Genomic DNA, 19,195 nt, shown 5'->3' with positions numbered 1-19,195 from the left:
GCATGAAAAACTGACATCAATTTGTTAAGTTTTAATTTGTCTCCTCAAAGCTGGCTGGCCAGTTGGAATATTCGGGAAATGACATTCTTCACAGTGAAATTTTGTCGTTCGTGTTCCTGACTGGCTACATTTGGAGTGTGACGGGATTTTTCGGGGTATGCATTTCAGGACAAATTGTCTTTGCAATATTAGCCCAGTTATGCTCTGATGACTCCATAAAAAGCCTTTAAAATATGACTTAATTCATAACATCGGGGACCGAGTCCATATAGAAGGATTTATATGGAGCCATCAGAGTAAAACAGGACTATTATCTTCGAGACAATTTGCCCCACAATGCTAGTTTTTGGCAACTATTGTAGGTCTTCCAGATGTTATTCTCTCAAAATACCCCCAACAAATCCCATAATTTCAAAAATTTAATTGTTATTACGTCACCACTTTAGAAATCTATTTCATTCACTTGGTTTTTTGTGGATAAATCTCAGTACCTATTGACCGAATGCAAAAATGGCCGCCAACAAAATTATTCTTTTGTCTTTGTGTTAATTAGCCTAACTAGCCTCGTTTTACAGCCCAAATTCTTTCAATTTTACGCGTGTGACCGAGGCTAGTTAGGCTAATTAACACAAAGACAAAAGAATAATTTGTTAGCGGCCATTTTTGCATTCGGTCAATGAAATAAATGAACGTACCTGTTTAGCTTGTACGTTTTGTTTTCCCATTTCACACCACGTGATGTTCCCAAGAGAATTTTCCTTTTGTTTTTCATAAGTTATGCATACATATGCACAAATGAGACATTTGTAAAAAAGCTGTTCCGTAGAGTAACATCACGTGGTCTGAAATGGCAAAACAAAACGTACAAGCTAAACAGGTCCATTTCTCTTGCCACTCAAACATAACATTCATATCTTCTCGGCACCGTGTCATATCCTCTATATATCTCATCCGATTACAAAAACGTCATAAAAAAAATACGCGTTATTCCTATCGTTTTCTGATACTACTCAACTCGTGAATAACAATCAATTATACTCGCGCATTTTCCATGAAGTAATCTCTATGCTGTCTTCCAGCTAACGTGTAATTTTCTTTTTTTCTTTTTAGTATATTGATAATTAACAATTATTGTACGAGGTTGAGCAAAATCACTCATTTGTAGACAGTTATTTGCAGGTCACGTGGTGGGCTCTCGGCCAATGAAAAGGAAGGGAAAAATTCATCGAATGATAATAAATATCCATAGTAGAGATTGAAATGCAGGCTTTAATACAAATACTGGGCATTAATACAAGGGGAAACAAGGCGGGAAAAGTGACTTCCTTACTCAATGGGGAAGATATCTGTTAACATACATTGCTTTTGTTATTCAAATGTGTCAACCAAAGAAACAAAAGACCCTTTGTTTCGAGAGTCAATGAGTCTCTGGTTGGCACATTAATGGCAAAAGGTGACGTCATCGATATCTTCCCTGTATGACCACTCGTGTAACATACGAAAACTACGCCATTCAGTTCCCGGATGTAGCAGTTGTATTGATTCTATGGGTGTTTTAGTTCCCGGTAAAACCATACAACAATCAACGATATGAATCAAAATCCCTAAAAGACCGGAGAACCTGTCTTGACATTACTTACCACTTGAATTGATGCGTTATTCGCAGTGTTTAACGCAACAAGTGAGCGGAGGTAATTTTTCATGTCAGTCCTGGTGTGGTTCCATTCACTCGCCATAAGTCTCACACGTATTTTTCGATCAAATGCCGCTCGTCGCAAAGCATCATCTATCACTGGCCAAAACCTGATTAAGAAATTCAATGATCACGCAGTTGACTTAAGACGCTTTCCATTTGACAGAACTGAACAATGTTGTTGAACGACGTTTGACTGCTGGGGTGGGCAAACGAGGTTTCAACAAATCACCAGCATTTGATTCAACAAAGCTTTACAAAGCTTTCAGTTCCGGGCTGCAGCGCACTTATGTCCTGGATTGTAAGCGTCTGCAAACATTTGCTAGCAAATTTCTTTAGCAAAAAGTAACAAGGAATTTACCTGAAGCTGCCGAAAACATCGTTAACAAAAATCGCAACTATTACGAGAATAACAAATTCAGCAAGGAAGAGTTTACGCGTAGGGGCCGCAAATTTATCAAATATCGCAAAAGTGACAAGGAATTTATGTACAACTTGTTACTATGGATACGGACTTGTTACTATGTATACGGACATGGATACTTCATTGGCAGTGCTTTCACGAGCGATTTTTCACGTCGCTTAGCGAGTGACAACGGGATGACAAGGGTAAGATTAAATTAGGAGAGAGCACGTGCCAATACAATAACACGCCTGTTGTATTTCTGATTTCAATAACCGCAAGCGACTCCTCGTTGGCCGAAAGTAATTGCCAACTCGCTTAAGCTACTTTGGTTTGATGGCTTAAATTTACTCTTTTCACTGAATGTTCGGTTGTCACTCGCTGAGCGACCTGAAAACCGCTTGTGAAAACACGGCCTTATTATTGTATACGTATTGGAACGTGCTCTCTCCCCATTTAATCTTACCCGTGAAAGCTCGTATCAATTTAAGTCGCTTAACAAAGTCTGCAAACAAACCACTTCCAGGAACGTTAAGCGAGACAACAGCTGTCGTGAAAACACGGCCAATGAGAGACTGATTAGGGCGCACGCTCATTCCCAACAATAGGTATCTTTAGCAACGACAACAGCGACGGCAACGAAAACGTCACAAATTTGCATATTTTGTTAGCAAACGCAATAGCTTTGCACGCCCTGCACGTGCATCTTTTCATTTTTGTCTATTTCTTTGCCGTCGTCAGCAAAACCGACAACGACGTGAAATGACCAAATTTGAGTTTTTTGAGAGAATTTCAGCGCCGTTGACAGTTTGCCACACCTTTGCCACGTTAAAATGCTTGGAACAGATCAGAAGCGATTACAATAACGCGAATTCACATTTAACGACCACGTTCTCCTTCCTGTTGCCGTCTTCATCGCTAAAGCTCTCAAATGTTGAAAAAGGGTGGCAGACGGCTTCTATTTGATTCAACATTCGCTAAAACAAAAGAAATATTGTGAAGGTTTATTGAAGCTAACTTTGAACGCTCTTAAACTCATTCAACATCGACTCAGCTTCGTTTAAACATGTTTCAAGACGGTTGAAAGAGGGGTACCCTGCGAGCAGTTGGTTTCTCCTACGCTTCTCGAGAGAGAAACCACTGTGAGCAACCGTTAGATTTTCCATCGAAAAACCTTAAATAACAATGACCACAACCAGGTTTTCTGAGCCCGCGAGACTGAGCACCCCCAGCAGACCATTGTTTTAACGAAAACCGCTGGTCAGCAACCTGGTTCTGGTCATCGCTGTCTAAGGTTTAAGTCTAAGGTCTTCCTTTTCCTTCGAGCATGTGCGAAGTACGTCACGCCCCACGTGATGCATTTGACATCGCTTTGTCTTATTTCGCAGGAATATAGATCACTACACCGCAGGCTCGCCCAAACGCAGCAGTTACGTAGATAAACGCATGCGCAAGCGCCAAAACAAGATCACTTACTCGTTTTACCGGTTCAAATTTAATTTATTCATCCTTGGTGCCAGACGCGGTACGGCGGCTCACCCAAAGAAACTCACGGTTGTTCGCAGTGGTTTCTCTCTTGGGAAGGGTAGCAGGGTAAAAGAGGGGGGGGGGGGGGGAAGGGGGAGACAGCAAAACGGTTTTAACATCGCTGTTCAACAAAATCGAACGGATGTTGAAAAAAATGTTGAAGCCGGTTAGCCTTTACACTCAAAAGAATCAACATCCGCCAATTCAGACTTACGTTCTTTGGTCTGTGTAGAGAGTTGTAGGAAAATAATCCATGACAGACACAAACACAAACTTTTTGGCACCGTCAATGATTCTTAAAATTGTTGCTAAGTCTTCCGCTCTTCCAGGAGGACACAAGAGATTTGGAGAGGACGAGAAATATACTGAAGCCAGATACGAACCATTGATTGTGATTTTCGCCGGCGAATCTAAAAAGAATAGAAAAAAAGACTGCTCATGAAGAGCGTAAAGAGACCATGTGATAAAATGCTTATTGACTGAGTTTAGGTCGGGCCGCACGGGAAAATATTCGGCACTCGGTCCGTCTGCCATGACCTCGGGCCAAATATTTTCTCGTCCAGCCGTCGCACTCAGTCAATAAGTACATATTTCAAGTAAAATGTTCACCCGTATTCCATAGAAAACCATTTCAGGCGATTCCCTAAAAATAGAACTAGTCATAGATTTCCGATGAAACTTGCTAAAACATGTCAAGGAGATGATAAAAAATGTTGTAAAAAAAGGGGGTCACCGAGCTCGTTGCCTTGGTACGACGCTCACGAATACGGCTATTCAACAATAGACCTTTTACCGATATGGCGGCCATTTTGATTCTATTGTTTCGAATATCTATTATGGGATGCCCAGGGGGCAAATACAAATTAATTTAACCCCTGAGCATCCCATAATGTCTTCTGAAACAATAGAAATCAAAATGGCCGCCGTATCTGCAAAAGGGTCTATTGCCGCGCATTCCTAATGTTAGACAAATTTAGCTCGATTTTATAAATGTAATTCATGATATAACCCAGCGCCTTGTGTCATTCTATGGTTAATTCACGCACGTACCTGAAAAGTGCATTTGAACGACTTTGAGAGTACATAACACTCCAAGACGAATTTAACTTGAGTCTGGGCTGTTCGACTCGTAATGGCTCCTTCCGCACAATTTTATGAAAGTGCCAAAATCTGGCCATAGATTTTTGTGATTTTTGTTCTACTCCATGAAGAGATCGCTCTAAGCAAAAATATGAGAAAAAAAGGGGGGGGGGGGGGGTCACCGCCGTTCTGGAGAAAATAGCCATTGCTTGACGGGTTAAACTTGGCGTCAATGAAAATCCATCGCTTTATCAATGTGCGCGAGCTAATGCACGTGTCAATAACGCAAGAAATTATGCGCACAGGGTTGCGAAACGCAAAACCAGGAAATCACCTTAATAACCATATCATCCTATGAATATTACACCTTCAGCCAAAAATTATGCTTACCAAGACGACGAAGCCATTTTCTTGACAAACGTTCTAATTATAAGCTAATTTTATACAGTCAAAATATTTGAATTTCATTCGCTGAATTCAAATTTAGAGCAATCTGATTGGGTAGTACGTTTTATTAAATACCGGTACCACTCTGTATTCATAGGAAATGCTCAGTTCTAATTAACAACTATTCACAAAATTGGAGGTGGCTAGTGGTGGATATTTACCAAGCCGCAAAGTTACTGACGCTGAGGAGTTTGAGTAGCCAATCAGAGCATGCCGTCAAAGCTATCCACTGTTTTAGTATATACTGTTGTTTACGTTTTATTCTCATGAAATTGGGGAATTACAAATAAATGGAGGAAAAGAAAAAGAGATTGAGAAAAGGGGCAAAAGATAGTTAAACTAATAGCTTGCCCTGATAGTTGGACAACAATTCTTAATTACGTGGATACTAAGAGAAAAATAAAAATGCAAAGAAACATAACACGCTATATGTAAGACAAAGAAAAAAGTTAAACAGTTAAATACACCCACACAAAATAAATTATATATAGATTATGGGCAGTATATACTAATACCATTTAGCTTGCAACAGTCGATTGCAGTCTATCTCCAGTCCTCTCACCTGCATTAATGGACGTTTTGTATTTGGTTGGCCAGGGATCTGGGATCTTGGACCCCTTCTGTGCCAATAACCAGTACACTTCAAATATCTTGCTCATGTCCTTACCCAAACAACTACAGTTGTATGTCGTGAAACCAAGCTCTTGAACCTGAAAATAAAGCAAAACGATTATTGGTTGACTTAAGTAGAACCAGAAACCCATAAGAGTTGAAACGTGTAACACACGTTCACAGATTCCGAATATTCAGTGCAAACTGATTGGTTGAATGTTTCAGTGCTAAGTACCATATTTGGAAACCCCTCGCTCTTGTTGTTCCAAATATGGTACTTAGCAAATTGAATATTCAGAAGCTTGTTTCCCAGCGCACAAGGGGCCGTTACACGTTTCAACCCTTATGGGTTTCTGGCAGAGCTTGTTATCTCAGAGGTGGCTGCAAGTAGTGCACACCATCCTGGATGTTGCGTGAACTCGACTTGCACTTAGCAAAGCAGTTGCTTCGGGTTTGATAACTTACAGATACACCCTCCAAAATCTCTTGTTTCTTACTGGAAGGAAGCAGAACAATTTTACCCCAAATTGGTGTCTGTAGAGTCCAAATTAAGTTAATTAATATCATAATTATAACAACCAGGCACAGTCAAGAACTACGAACAGAAAAATCAATGCAATAATGACTGACATTAGTTTGGTTGTTTTTATTAAAAACAGTACATGAGAAATATAAAACAAGACAAAAAAAATGATAGTGCAAACAGGAGTTCTCATACCTGGATGAATGTTTTTCTTAGCTGAATGAAAGTTCTTAATAACTGAATGCAGTTTATAGAAACATAAATCTCTCCTCCAGAAATGATTGAGAAATTCTTTTCATTTCACCCATTAACTGAACTGCCCCCATTCATGTGTTAACTAACAATTATTCCATGAGTATGCATTGGATATGAGATGGTAAATAGCCAACCAGGCGCATAGCGCTGAGTTGCCTATAATCAGTCTCATATCCAACAAGCGTGAAGGGAATAATAATGTTTTATTAAATTCTTTGAACTCCAAAAGTTTGGAAGTACGAAATACAATTAAAAAAAGCTAGAAAATCCAAGCGAAATCGCAAAAACTTGATGAAGATACTATGATGTGTAATACCTTGTGGTCAGACAGATGCGGGCTTATCACAAAAACATTTCTTGCAAGCCTTTCGCGTACTTCAAAACGTCGGAATCAATCCAAACTTTCCAAAAAAAGGGTTTTTTTTTGGCTTTATTCATAGAAAAATTTCGCTTTCTGGCAAAAAAAAAATTAGCTTTGCGACACTTAGCGCAATCAATTGCCATATAAGGTCAAACTAAGGTATATGAGCTGATAACTGAGATTGAGTGAACCAATCAGAGCACAAGAAATGCATTAACCCAGGTTGAAATTACAGTTAAGTGCTTAGTTACCTGGCCCTTAAATGAAAGTGAGGTTGGTGTTGACCTTGTTATGATACAGACCTCCCTCCTTTTCTTATGTTAATGATGTTGTTGTCATGCTAATTAGTAAGAATTCACATAAGAAAAGCAGTCAGGTTTCTATCAAAACAAGGTCAACTCCAGTCTCACTTTCATTCATACACCAAGGTAACTAAGCACACGCCTGTAAAATGGACTATTATATACAAAAAATTGCAAGTTCTTCTCATACAGTTTGGAATTCACGGATACTCCTTAAAGTGGTACTACGACCAAAAAAAAAATTTGTTTTTCCTTTGGATTTCAAAACTATGTTAACTGAACACTAACTCACCCAAGTTTTAAGTTCTGATTTTAAAAAGACACCTGTTTATTTTAGCTGGAATTTTCTTATTTATTGGTCCGCCATTACTAACTTTAAAATCTTGAGAGAGCCAGGTCGAGGAGAAAATGACGTCAAACACTCACTAGTTTAAGAATGCCATGCATGTGTACGCGGCCTAATTAATATGCAGCATAGTAGTTTTGGGCTTTCAGACTTTTCAACCCGTGTTTTGCATATATAATAAATTGCGTTTACACGCTGAAATTTTAAGCTAGTGAGTAAATGACGTCATTTTCTCTAGATCCAACCCTCCTAGGTCCAATCGGCCAGTCTTGAACATGAGTAATGGCGGACCATGAAATCCAAAACTTACACTCAAAATAAACAGCCTTTGGATAAAACTCGAAGCTCAAAATTTTGCCAGTTAGGTGTTAAGCGAACACGCTTTCAAAATCAGAAGGGGGGGGGGGGGGTGGGGGGGTTACAGATAAAAAAATGGGAATTTTGATAAGGCATCACACACCTGCGTCAGTGCTCTCCAGTCCTGATTGGCACTACCAACATAAAAATGCTGGCCATCGACGAGCCACATCTTTGTATGGAGGATCCCAGAAAGTTCAAATTGTCTCAAATCTAATGACCGAACTTCTGCTAGTCCTTTCTTTGAAAGTTCGATTGTATCTAAGCTTGGGAATACCTTAGATGGAGGAGTCTGCACAATACGAATTTTGACACCTTAAAAAAGAAAAGTTGTAGAGTTAAGACACAATAATTATTCTTTCAATGTAACTGAGCAGGAGTGGAGTTGAAGCTGCAAGGAGAGCACTTGCCTTTCAACAATATGGACTGAGCTTGATACCCTGGCTTGTTCCTCTTATATGTAGGTTGGGTTACTATACCCTAAGAGTCCTGCCCTCAAAATGATATCTGCTGAAAGTTGCACATTGTATTCTCCTAGTATAAGGACAATAAACTGTGTGGTCCTTTGTCACAACTTTGCATGTCGTGGTCTTTTGTAGTATTTTACAATGGTATGATAGCGCCACACAGTTTTATTCCCCTTATACTTGAAGAAAGAATACAATGTGCGACCTTTCGCAGATATCATTTCAAGAGCAGCACACTTTTCCCAATTAATAGCGTATCGTTTGGTTGAGAAACACGGGAATTAAAGTAGGGCTGCATCTGGATATCTGGAAGACAAACAGACTTTTTTAAGGACAATGCCTACTATTGTTATTGCGCATACATTCTGCCCATCTCGAGATACTCGGGTTTCCTTTCGGTGAAGCTTACTAATACAGGGATATTTTTGGGCGGTTTAAGACTATCTGGAGAAAGTAGACCTTAGCAAGTACTCTTGGTTACATATCCAAAAAGAAAATTGGGGGTTACCTTGCATTTTTGAGAGACAACTAAACTTCAATTTGAGAAAGAACACCATACATCGCTTTGTGTTTTAAAGCTTTTTACAAATATTATTCATGTTCACTTTCTTTGAAAAATGCGTGGTTACCTCTTATTTTCTTCTTGGATTTTGATAACAGTTGTTAAGATCTACATTTCCTGCATAATCATAAACCAGGACAAAAATATCTTTGAGTTAGTAGGCACCGGCTTAAACATTACAAACTAACCATAACATCCTTTGGCTTAAAACAATAGCTGCATTTTTGCATGATTGTCTGATAGAGTAAAAATCAATAAACAGCGTCTCCTGTCTGAAGTCATTATCCCAGTCATCAAAGGGAAGATATCTTGGTGCCCTTAGCTTCAGTGGGAAATGGTTCACAAATAATGATCGACGTGGTGATATCACTCATATCTCTACTACGAGCTTGTCACTTTAATTGGAAAAATCTAAGACTGCTCATCACACAGTATTTTAAAATCCTGGTGGCCAAACATTAAGGACAGTGTCACCTAATATGAAGAATTTTTTTCCCGAGGTGCGACTGCAAAGAAGAGTTAAGGTTATTGAAATGTTAAATAAAAATAGGGGATAACCATGCATTTTTTTGGAGATAATTATGTTTGTTTTTTTGTTAATAAATAATAATTTTAATAAAGTTAAATTTAATAATTAATTTTAAATAAATTAACTAATTTAATTTAATTACTTTTAATTTACTTTAATTTTAAACTAAATTAACTAATTTAATTAATTACTTTTAATTTACTTTAATTTTAAATTCAATAATTTAATTACTATATTAAATGCAAACTTGTGTGCCACCTTGGTGAGCACCGGCATCTGACCAGGGACCACAGAGACCATTTTAAACTGGTAGGGCTAAAAATCTTCGTGTGCAAATACGTAAGGGGAGACGCATTTTGTTACTTTCAAGAGGTAAAATTCATACATCATTCATGTCATCTTGAACACTGAAAAATCAACCCAAGCAAAAAAGTGGTAGGGATATTGCAGCAGCCCCCCCCCCCCTCCCCCCTCCGCAATCACTGTTGACAGTTGCAGACAGTAGTCTGCAGACAACAGACCAACCTTAAATCACAGTTGAAAGCTAACCGTTTTAAAAGGTTGCTTTGACTTAAGGACGTTCGCGCCAATTGTTTCTGCGCACCTTACTGCGCACGCCACCTCATACACGAGCGCGCGCGCTAAGTAATAAAATGAGAAATGATAGGGCAAAAGGCCATTGCTATAGCTTTGCATGGATTTAACGTTCTTGGACGTTCGGTGACCCCTATTTTTCTTTCCAGAAACGGATTTTATTTACAATTATCTCCACGTTGTCCAAAAATGAACAAAAAATCAATGTGGGAAGTTAAAAAAATTTCAAGATTTCTGCTCACGGGACATCAACTCCTGCCATCTTGCGGCTGCAAGGCGCGTGAAACTGTGGTCGCTAAAATGCGAACTTGATCTTTAAGGAACCTCACCAGTTGACTAAATTCACTTAATAAGTCCACTTAAACAATATTTGGCAGAGACGATTTCACTTCAAAGATTTAATTGCAATATATTTGGGTTTACAGACACTGGCCTTATTCGCTAACGAAGCCCGATTTTGTCACATTTTGGGTGTTTTTCCGGGCATGTTCTCTCCAAAACGAAGTCTGTGACCCCCCATTTTTTTTACATTTCTGACATAACTAACTCATTATCTTACAGTGGTAAAAGTTTCAGAAAAAAATCAATGTTAAAAAAATTTCGCGCGAACGTCCTTAAATACTCTTAGCGCTTTTTTGAAATGGGTGCTTGGACTTAAATACTGTTTATCAGCGCTATTTGTTGGTGGTCTGCAGTTTGCAGTTCTTATACACTTGGACAGCACTTGGCAGAAATAATGGAAGAACGAGTCGCAATACAACAGATACTAATACTCGTAGCAGACACGCAAACAAGTGGCAGGGTTTCGGCTCAAGTCTCGTGGAATTAAATATTAATTAAGCATCGTTTTCTTGAACTGTACAATACCTCTTTTCGCTGCGGCTTCTAAAGCGGCAAACACATCATCTCCCTGCTCTGTACTTGGATCGGTAGTATTGGTATCATTTCCTTGTAGAGTCCAGTAAAACGATGCTATGTCAATCTCTTTCTTAGCAATCTCAAGAAGATACATCCATCCGCTGTAAGTACTTGGGTTTGTGATTGCACCCGAAGGGAAACTCACATCTCGTGGGATGCTCTCCACAAGGGTTATAGTACAATTGACTGAGCGAGAAGCATCCGAACACTCGATCGCCTCTTTCTCACTGGAATTAGCTTCGAAGCAAAATTGCAAGACGACTACAGCAATCGTTAGGATTCCTAGAAAAACAACAAGGGCAACGAGGCGTTTGCTCATTGCGAACTGACGCTTCGGAGGAGAGGATCCCGATTTTCCATGCATATCTTGTTTGAAGTCGCAGTCAGGTTCTATCGTCATTAACATATACTCATCGCCTCGACTATTCATCACGAGACAGATGGGTCGTATAATAATACTGGACTCACTAGACAAATCAATCAAAAACTGTGTGTGGTATCAAATGAAGGGAGATGCCCCGGTGTCCTGCTTCGCAGCCAGGCCTTTGTTCATTGTGTTCAAGCAAGATGGCGGTGCAAAGGAAGTTTATCGACAAGGGTTTGTTAAAGAATGTTATTCGTCACACAGATGCTCACAACAAGGTACCTGCTAATTATTTTTTTGACAGATTGTATATATTTCCTCCTAAAACTTGTTTAAGTGACTAGATCTTCTAAATCTTTCTGATAAGAGTGCGTTCAAATTATTTGCACACCGTCTCAAACATGTGTCAGCTGGCCGCAGCTGCATCACGTATCTACATGTAGTTGGCTGATCGATTCCGTTGGTCGATTTTAGAGAGATCTCGACCTTTGCAGATCCTACCAGGACACAGAAAGGTGGGTCAAGGGAGCAACTACAAAATACAGGGCTTTTTCTGAACCTTTATCACTTATGGACCTTATGTGGCTCGTCGGCTCGTCAGTGAAATCTATTTGAAGATGCATGTGGAATAATTATGTGCTATATAAATATCGTTTCCCTTCCATTTTTTTCATAAGATCCAAGAAGAGAGTGAAATGTGGAAGCAATATGAACTGATGAATGCAAAAAGAAGGGAAACAAATACCTCTTCACCAAAGGAGTCAAACAGGTCTGTCTCATTTTAGAAAGGAGAAAAAAAATAATGATGTTTTAATTTCCCCTTCTCAATACTCTTTGTCATGAAAAACTTCAAGAATTATTCAGACCTCTTCCCCGATAGAGACGATATGTGGGTTACTTAATGTTATTTATGTTATATTGTTTGTGACCAAATAATTGATACCAACTGCCTTGTAGAAGCTTAGAGTTAATATCAATTTTAATAACTTGGTGGGTTACAACATGTTTACATGTCCGTGTATCTGACTCATTGCAATGAAACAGAGAGAGCGAAAGACTAGAGATTACAAGAGATTACAAGATTACAAGATTAGTGTGACAATATGACAATTTAGACTCTTAAAATCAATTTTGTTCCTCCCAGGTTTGCTGGACGAATGCGATGTGACACAGTCAATGAAGAGGCAAAGAGTCATTTCTGGACACAGCAACTCTATGATTTTGAAGCAAAGGATACTGGAAGGTTTGTAATGACTAATTTTGCAGGTTATTAGAGAGAGATTTCGCATCATGTTTAATGAAGGAGGTATTTCGTGAAATTAAGCAGGCATCAATGTCGTTGTTTGATAGCTGAACTGTACATGAAAGAATTAAAGATGTGGTAAGACTTTCAGAGTGTCATTGAACCTGTAATAATCATTCTAAGAAGACTTTTGTATGAATAACAAAATAATATAGGTTGGTGTGCAGGTCCTGTATGAATAGCCACTTTGTAAAAATTACTCAATCCACAGTGTTAGTCATTGACCATGTCTCATGATGTTCATCAACTGATGGGGTTGCTGCCAGCTGTTCAGAACTCGTCTCAAGATGTGTGCCATCCCACTTAAGGCACGGCCCCTTTTGTAGCGAGCTGAGTTAAATGTCTACCTTCAAAATCTGAAGCCTGCTTGATACCAATATGGTATTCGCTCTCTTCATTATACTGGCTCCAACCTCTGGAACTCACTTCCAATTACTATCAAGCAGATAACTCCATTCTCTAGATTTCGTAAAACTTTAAAACAAAATATTATAGACAGTTATAATAATATTATTAGTTCTTAGTTGATATGTTATTATTGTTAATATTATTAATATATTATTATTATTTATTTATTTATTATTATTATTTTTTTTTTGGATAGTTAGATCTTAAAGAAATACTTTTAACATAAATTGTCTATTTATCTCTGTATTCCTTCTGATAAATTTAGTTCCTTTGGGGCACCTACTCGATTAGTTTCATAAGCTATTTAGGTGTCCCAAACTCTTCACAATCAACTTTGTATTAAAACTGTTTGTTTACCATATCCTTTCTTCTTTTCCCCTAACATTTTATTTCTTAATCAGAATTGTAATATTTCATTAGTACTATGTATCTTCTTCAATATTTAATTTGTAAATATTCATATGTATATTCTATTTTTCTTTTTCCAACACTGTAAATTAATGTTTGTGTGAGTTTAAATTAAAATTGATTGATTGATTGATTGATTGATTACCACACCTAGAGCTCAAATAATAATAGTAATAATAATAATAAGAAGAATAATAATAGTATTAGAGCGGTTTTCAATTGAGTTTCGAAAGTAATTAGCTAATTACTTTGGTTTTGCATCTACTTCGCTCAGTGATTGGTTTAAAGTTTTCGCGCCACTTTTTCAACCAATCAAAAGTGAAACCAAAACCAATTGTGGCTCGCGCGTGCACATTTTCCCGCCTTTTGTGTCGGCTATGTGTAATTACTTCGAGTTTTGATTGGTTTACTGGATTGTCTCAGTCCTTTTTGATTGGTCAAAGTAATTACTTTGGTTTTGGTTTTACGACACTCAATTGAAAAGCGCTCTAATAATACTAATTGTTGTTATTATTATCAACATCAAGTTGCCTAAGGAAACCCAAATTTTACCATGGCTTTCATCGCTCCAGAACCTTTCTCAGAATTCTTGCTGTGCCAAGGAGAGCGTTTTTTTGAATTGTCATTATCATTATCGTTATCGTTATCGTTACCATTATCATTACCATTACCATTATCATTACCATTACCATTATCATTACCATTACCATTATCATTACCATTACCATTATCATTACCATTACCATTACCATTACCATTACCATTACCATTACCATTACCATTATCATTATCATTATATCATTATCATTATCATTACCATTACCATTACCAATACCATTACCATTACCATTACCATTATCATTATCATTATCATTATCATTATCATTATCATTATCATTATATCATTATCATTATCATTATATCATTATCATTATTATATCATTGTCATTACCAATACCATTATTACCATTACCATTATCATAAACATTATCATTATCATTATATCATTATCATTATTATATCATTGTCATTATCATTATCATTATATCATTACCATTACCATTACCATTACCATTACCATTACCATTACCATTACCATTACCATTACCATTATCATTGAACAAATTGATTGACATTTAGATGGGGACACAGTGGCTACAGAGAACTTTATCCAGAAGAGTTTGAAAATCAAAATAGGGCGGAAGATCAGAAATCTAAGATGAAAAAGAAAAGGACAGAAAAACGGTGAGATTTTTTTCCAGGCTTATCGCGCTACCAGGTTGCTTCACGCACAGGGTTCATCTAAAGCTCGTGTATGGTTGGAGAAGAAAGAGACTTTTACCGACTGGAGCTTACGCATGGGTTGCTACTGAAAACCAGGCCTTGAGGCACAGAAAGCTTTTGAAATATGTTGCAAACCAGTGGTAAAAATGCTCTGTTTCGAGTTTTATGCTCGGTAGTGAAAGGCATTGCGCATAAGAAATGTATCCAAATAACAAATTAGAGGCTTCTTTTTTGTTAAAGCTGTTTTTTTGCCTTCCAACCGACTGAATCTGCAACGTTCATAGCCCAGGTAGCGGCCTCAATGCAATGTGCTTCTGTTTCAGACTGTCACACAATATTGATTTGTTACTGTCACTGTCTCGTCACGTCGCTTGCTTGTTTTGTCTTCCGTTGTTCAGAAAACCCTGCAAAGGCGTGATTTATTTTTGTCTGTTTTTCACCCTCCCCTTCGCTTATCATATTATCTCGTTTATAGTTTGTCAAGATGTAACGAGATGATTGAACTTGCTCATGCCAAATGCGGATGTTTGTTGTTTGGCGAACCCGCTCGGGTACATGCGGGACAAGTTGTGGTTGCAAGGCATACTATTTCGCGAAAAATTTAACAAAAATGTTGCCATGTTGATATGAAACTTAGGGTGCATTCGATTGACCGTATTCCAGAATAGGAATACGTGGAATAGAAGTTAGAAATCCTTCGTTTTTACGGAGAGTCAAACACATCGGAAATTATCTCGCGTTACGCACACAACGCAACACAACGTTTTGACAGCGTAAGTTAGGAACTTACATTTACCATTGACAGTTTGAATGCTTTTAGGACCTTTTAGTTGATTTAGTTCAAGGTGTTAACAAGGGAAATCGATATTTAGATAATGACGTGTTTATCTTAGGCGTAGGGTAACAGATACGTTACAACTCCAATATCCAAAACGATGTACCGGTATTCATCATGTAGAAGGTAATTTGAAAATACCATAACACTCTTCGTTTGTTGTCCCCCCAAATTTTGCATAAGCATTGTTTCCAGTTTCTCTTGGGACTTACAATGATCCCAAGAGAAAACAAAAACAATACTTATGCCAAATTTTGGGGGACATACAAAGAGTATTACGGTATTTTCCGAAATGGCCTGTAGAAAGAACGCGTAGCGTGGTTGTGTGAAGGTTTATTGGGAAGAAAGACAAAACCCAAAGGAATTGATTTTTGAGTGTGGATATTCCCGAACGACACCCACTAAAATGCTTTTTTGGACATATCTTTATTATCCTTGTTGCTGCAAAACGCCAGACATACCGTTTTAAATCATCACTCCGCGTATTCTTATTCCATAGGATCAATCGAACGCACCCTTAAAAAGATATCGCAGTCAGATGAGCAACTTAGAAAGTTTCTATCTAACTGCGATGATCTTTGTAACTTTTATTTCATTTCCATTCTGCAGTTGAAATAGATGACATTTCATACATGTATATTCTGAAACTTTATGGTGCTATCACTTCCGTGCTTTGGCCACGTGACCGTAGCGAACTGAGAAGAATGTAGAAATTTTTGCGATTGAATGCGGAAAATGTCGTATTGAATTCACTTTGTGTTCTGTTGTAGGGTCGAGCCAAGGGCAGAAAGAGACAAGGACTTGAAAAGACGCAAGAAAAAGAGAAAAAAGAGAACTAAACTTGGATATAGTAGCTCAGACGAGGAAAACGAAGAGAGTAGCAGATCAAAGAGGAAGGAAAGCAAATATGGAGAAAACAATACCAAAAGGCGAACATCATCAAAAAGGGAAAAGCGGGGGAGAAACATGTCTGAAACCATCTCTGAAGGCTCTCACGGGGAAGAAATGGAAGACGGAAACGACAAACTTGGATATAGTAGCTCAGACGAGGAAAACGAAGAGAGTTGCAGAACAAAGAGGAAGGAAAGCAAATATGGAGAAAACAATACCAAAAGGCGAACATCATCAAAAAGGGAAAAGCGGGGGAAAAATGTCTGAAACCATCTCTGAAGGCTCTTACGAGGAAGAAATTGAAGACGGAAACGACAAACTTGGATATAGTAGCTCAGACGAGGAAAACGAAGAGAGTTGCAGAACAAAGAGGAAGGAAAGCAAATATGGAGAAAACAATACCAAAAGGCGAACATCATCAAAAAGGGAAAAGCGGGGGAGAAACATGTCTGAAACCATCTCTGAAGGCTCTTACGAGGAAGAAATTGAAGACGGAAACGACAAACTTGGATATAGTAGCTCAGACGAGGAAAACGAAGAGAGTTGCAGATCAAAGAGGAAGGAAAGCAAATATGGAGAAAACAATACCAAAAGGCGAACATCATCAAAAAGGGAAAAGCGGGGGAGAAACATGTCTGAAGCCATCTCTGAAGGCTCTTACGAGGAAGAAATTGAAGACGGAAACGACAAACTTGGATATAGTAGCTCAGACGAGGAAAACGAAGAAAGTTGCAGATCAAAGAGGAAGGAAAGCAAATATGGAGAAAACAATAGCAAAAGGCGAACATCATCAAAAAGGGAAAAGCGGGGGAGAAACATGTCTGAAACCATCTCTGAAGGGTCTCACGAGGAAGAAATTGAAGACGGAAACGACAAGAAACGAGGGAAGCGAGGTCGGGAGAGTGAATCTCAGCCTGGTAGTTCCCATGGCGTTAGTGACCGTGAAGGAAAGGGAGGCCGGGTAAGAGATTGCCTCGAGAAGAAAGGAAAAACGGAGGGAAAACGGAGGAAAAACGACGAAAGAAAAGCGAAAAGCAAACGAAATTCATCGGCTGAATTGGAGGAAAGCGGTGTGAAAAGAAGGAATAGGAAAAAAAGACAAAGCTCTGAGGGATCCGAGAAAGAAAGCGATACAAGTAATAAGGCAAAAAGACGACTTGATGGAAACGGTGGATTTGTGCGGGAACGAACGGATTTACTCGAAGGGTTAGAAGAGATAGACAAAAAAAGAGCACAGAGGGAAAAACTGAAGGGTGGATTCAACACAGGAAGATCGGGTAAAGAAAAAGATTCATCTGAGGATTTGGAAGTCAAGAAAGAGCAAGGTAAAAGGAGTTATAAGTCGAGAGCAGAAATGACAAAAACTCATCGTAGTAGAAGCGGCGAACAAAGTTCTTCCATTGAGCTAGATGAATGCAAAGTTAGGAAACGACGGAAGAGCTTGAAGACAACGGAGGACGTGTCTGATCAATCTGATGTTGACAGCGAAGACAGTTTTGAAGTAAAAAGAAAAAGGAGACGCAGAGAAAAGCAGCGAAACGCTGATAATAATGAAAGACGTTGACAAAGAAAGCGATGGGGGTTATAAATAGCACTATCTCATCATTCGTAAAATAAGGAGCCAATCATAGCTAAGAACGACACGTCAATCAAACTCGTCGTAAACGTTTTAAATAAATGACGACATGCCGGGTAATAATGATGTGTCAAACTCGAACACAGGACCTCTCTGCTTCTTGTCGAAGAGAGGTAGCCTGGGTTTGAGATTTAAACTTGTCAAACCAGATTTTAAAGCGAGACGATCATGAGACAAAAGGGATGTTTTCACATTGTATTTTTGCTTTTTTAAAATTTTACTCAAGTATGCAAAGTTATTTTACGAAATCACTATTTTTGTCTTGTCTTTCCCTCTTCTTTGTGTCACCAATTGCTTTCTCGTTAGTTGAAAAGAAAACTGTCGGTTTTAAACTCGTCCCCGAAAACCAGGATTCTTTTGGTCAACAACATAACGACCTCTGACTAGTTCGGAAGAAAGAAGTCCTCGAATAATGTACTTCCGGCTCTTCTGGGCTCCCTTAGAAATTTGAAACAGTACCAATTTTTAGCAGCGCATCCATGAACACCTGCAATTGTCAACACTCCCATCCTCTTCGCATAGCCTTCGATTGATATTATTTGTAAGAATTTTAGTTCGTACCCAAAAATTACAAGAAAAACGCAAATCATTAACACAAATTACTGAACGTAACAAGCGCCAAAAATCGGAGAATATTTATGTAAATATGAAGCCACGCGAGAGAAGCAAAATTCTGCCATTTTTATCACGAACAATTTTTGACTGCCTGAGATAAATGCAGGGGTAGATTTATACCGGTTTTTATCGTTGTACGGAAATCGGTCAGAAACACGGTAAAAGGGACTTCGGAGAGTTAAAATCCAAAAGATCCCCCGGGGGAGCATGCCCTAGGATCTTGTTTTGGAAACCGGTCATTATTTATCCTCAAGTAGAGATCCGGCTGAACGTTCGTATTTTCTTTTGCGATTTGAGCCTGAAAACGTTCCTAACATGTTCTTAAAGTTTTGTACTAAGTTCGACTACAAATTGAGGAGTTCAGTGCGCCATGCAATAAGAAAACCACAGTGATATGATAATGCTAAACAATGGCCTTAATAAAGGGCAGTGTCACGCCATTTTAGTCAAACTTCAAAAACACTAAAAAATATGT

At 38.5% G+C, this 19,195-nt stretch overlaps 1 protein-coding gene and 1 pseudogene across 1 annotated transcript; one reads left to right on the top strand and one right to left on the bottom strand.

Annotated features, from left to right (window-relative positions):
* Positions 1 to 1,589: 1,589 nt before the first annotated feature.
* Positions 1,590 to 11,499, bottom strand: LOC138022843 (5'-3' exonuclease PLD3-like). The gene is made up of 5 exons (XM_068869824.1): positions 10,926 to 11,499; positions 8,010 to 8,221; positions 5,713 to 5,860; positions 3,838 to 4,033; positions 1,590 to 1,803 (listed from the first exon to the last, which is right to left on the bottom strand). Exons 1-5 carry the CDS (start codon positions 11,404 to 11,406, stop codon positions 1,605 to 1,607), a joined length of 1,236 nt encoding a protein of 411 aa, XP_068725925.1. The 5' UTR covers positions 11,407 to 11,499; the 3' UTR covers positions 1,590 to 1,604.
* LOC138022844 (uncharacterized) lies at positions 11,500 to 18,172 on the top strand (annotated as a pseudogene).
* Positions 18,173 to 19,195: the final 1,023 nt, after the last annotated feature.

This window comes from Montipora capricornis, chromosome 11 (assembly GCF_036669925.1).
Source record: "Montipora capricornis isolate CH-2021 chromosome 11, ASM3666992v2, whole genome shotgun sequence".
Classification (NCBI taxonomy): Eukaryota; Metazoa; Cnidaria; class Anthozoa; order Scleractinia; family Acroporidae; genus Montipora; species Montipora capricornis.
Note: the sequence above shows the minus strand (reverse complement) of the source record. Positions and strands in the feature narration are given on the sequence as shown.

Excerpts from the sequence above, each read along its gene's own strand:
- LOC138022843 (XM_068869824.1), bottom strand. The coding sequence starts at position 11,406 with ATGAATAGTCGAGGCGATGAGTATATGTTAATGACGATAGAACCTGAC. Across the intron at positions 4,034-5,712 it reads CAAAACGTCCATTAATGCAG|ATTCGCCGGCGAAAATCACA; the intron begins GTGAGAGGACTG and ends TATTCTTTTTAG. Across the intron at positions 1,804-3,837 it reads CTCTACACAGACCAAAGAAC|GTTTTGGCCAGTGATAGATG; the intron begins GTAAGTCTGAAT and ends TTTCTTAATCAG.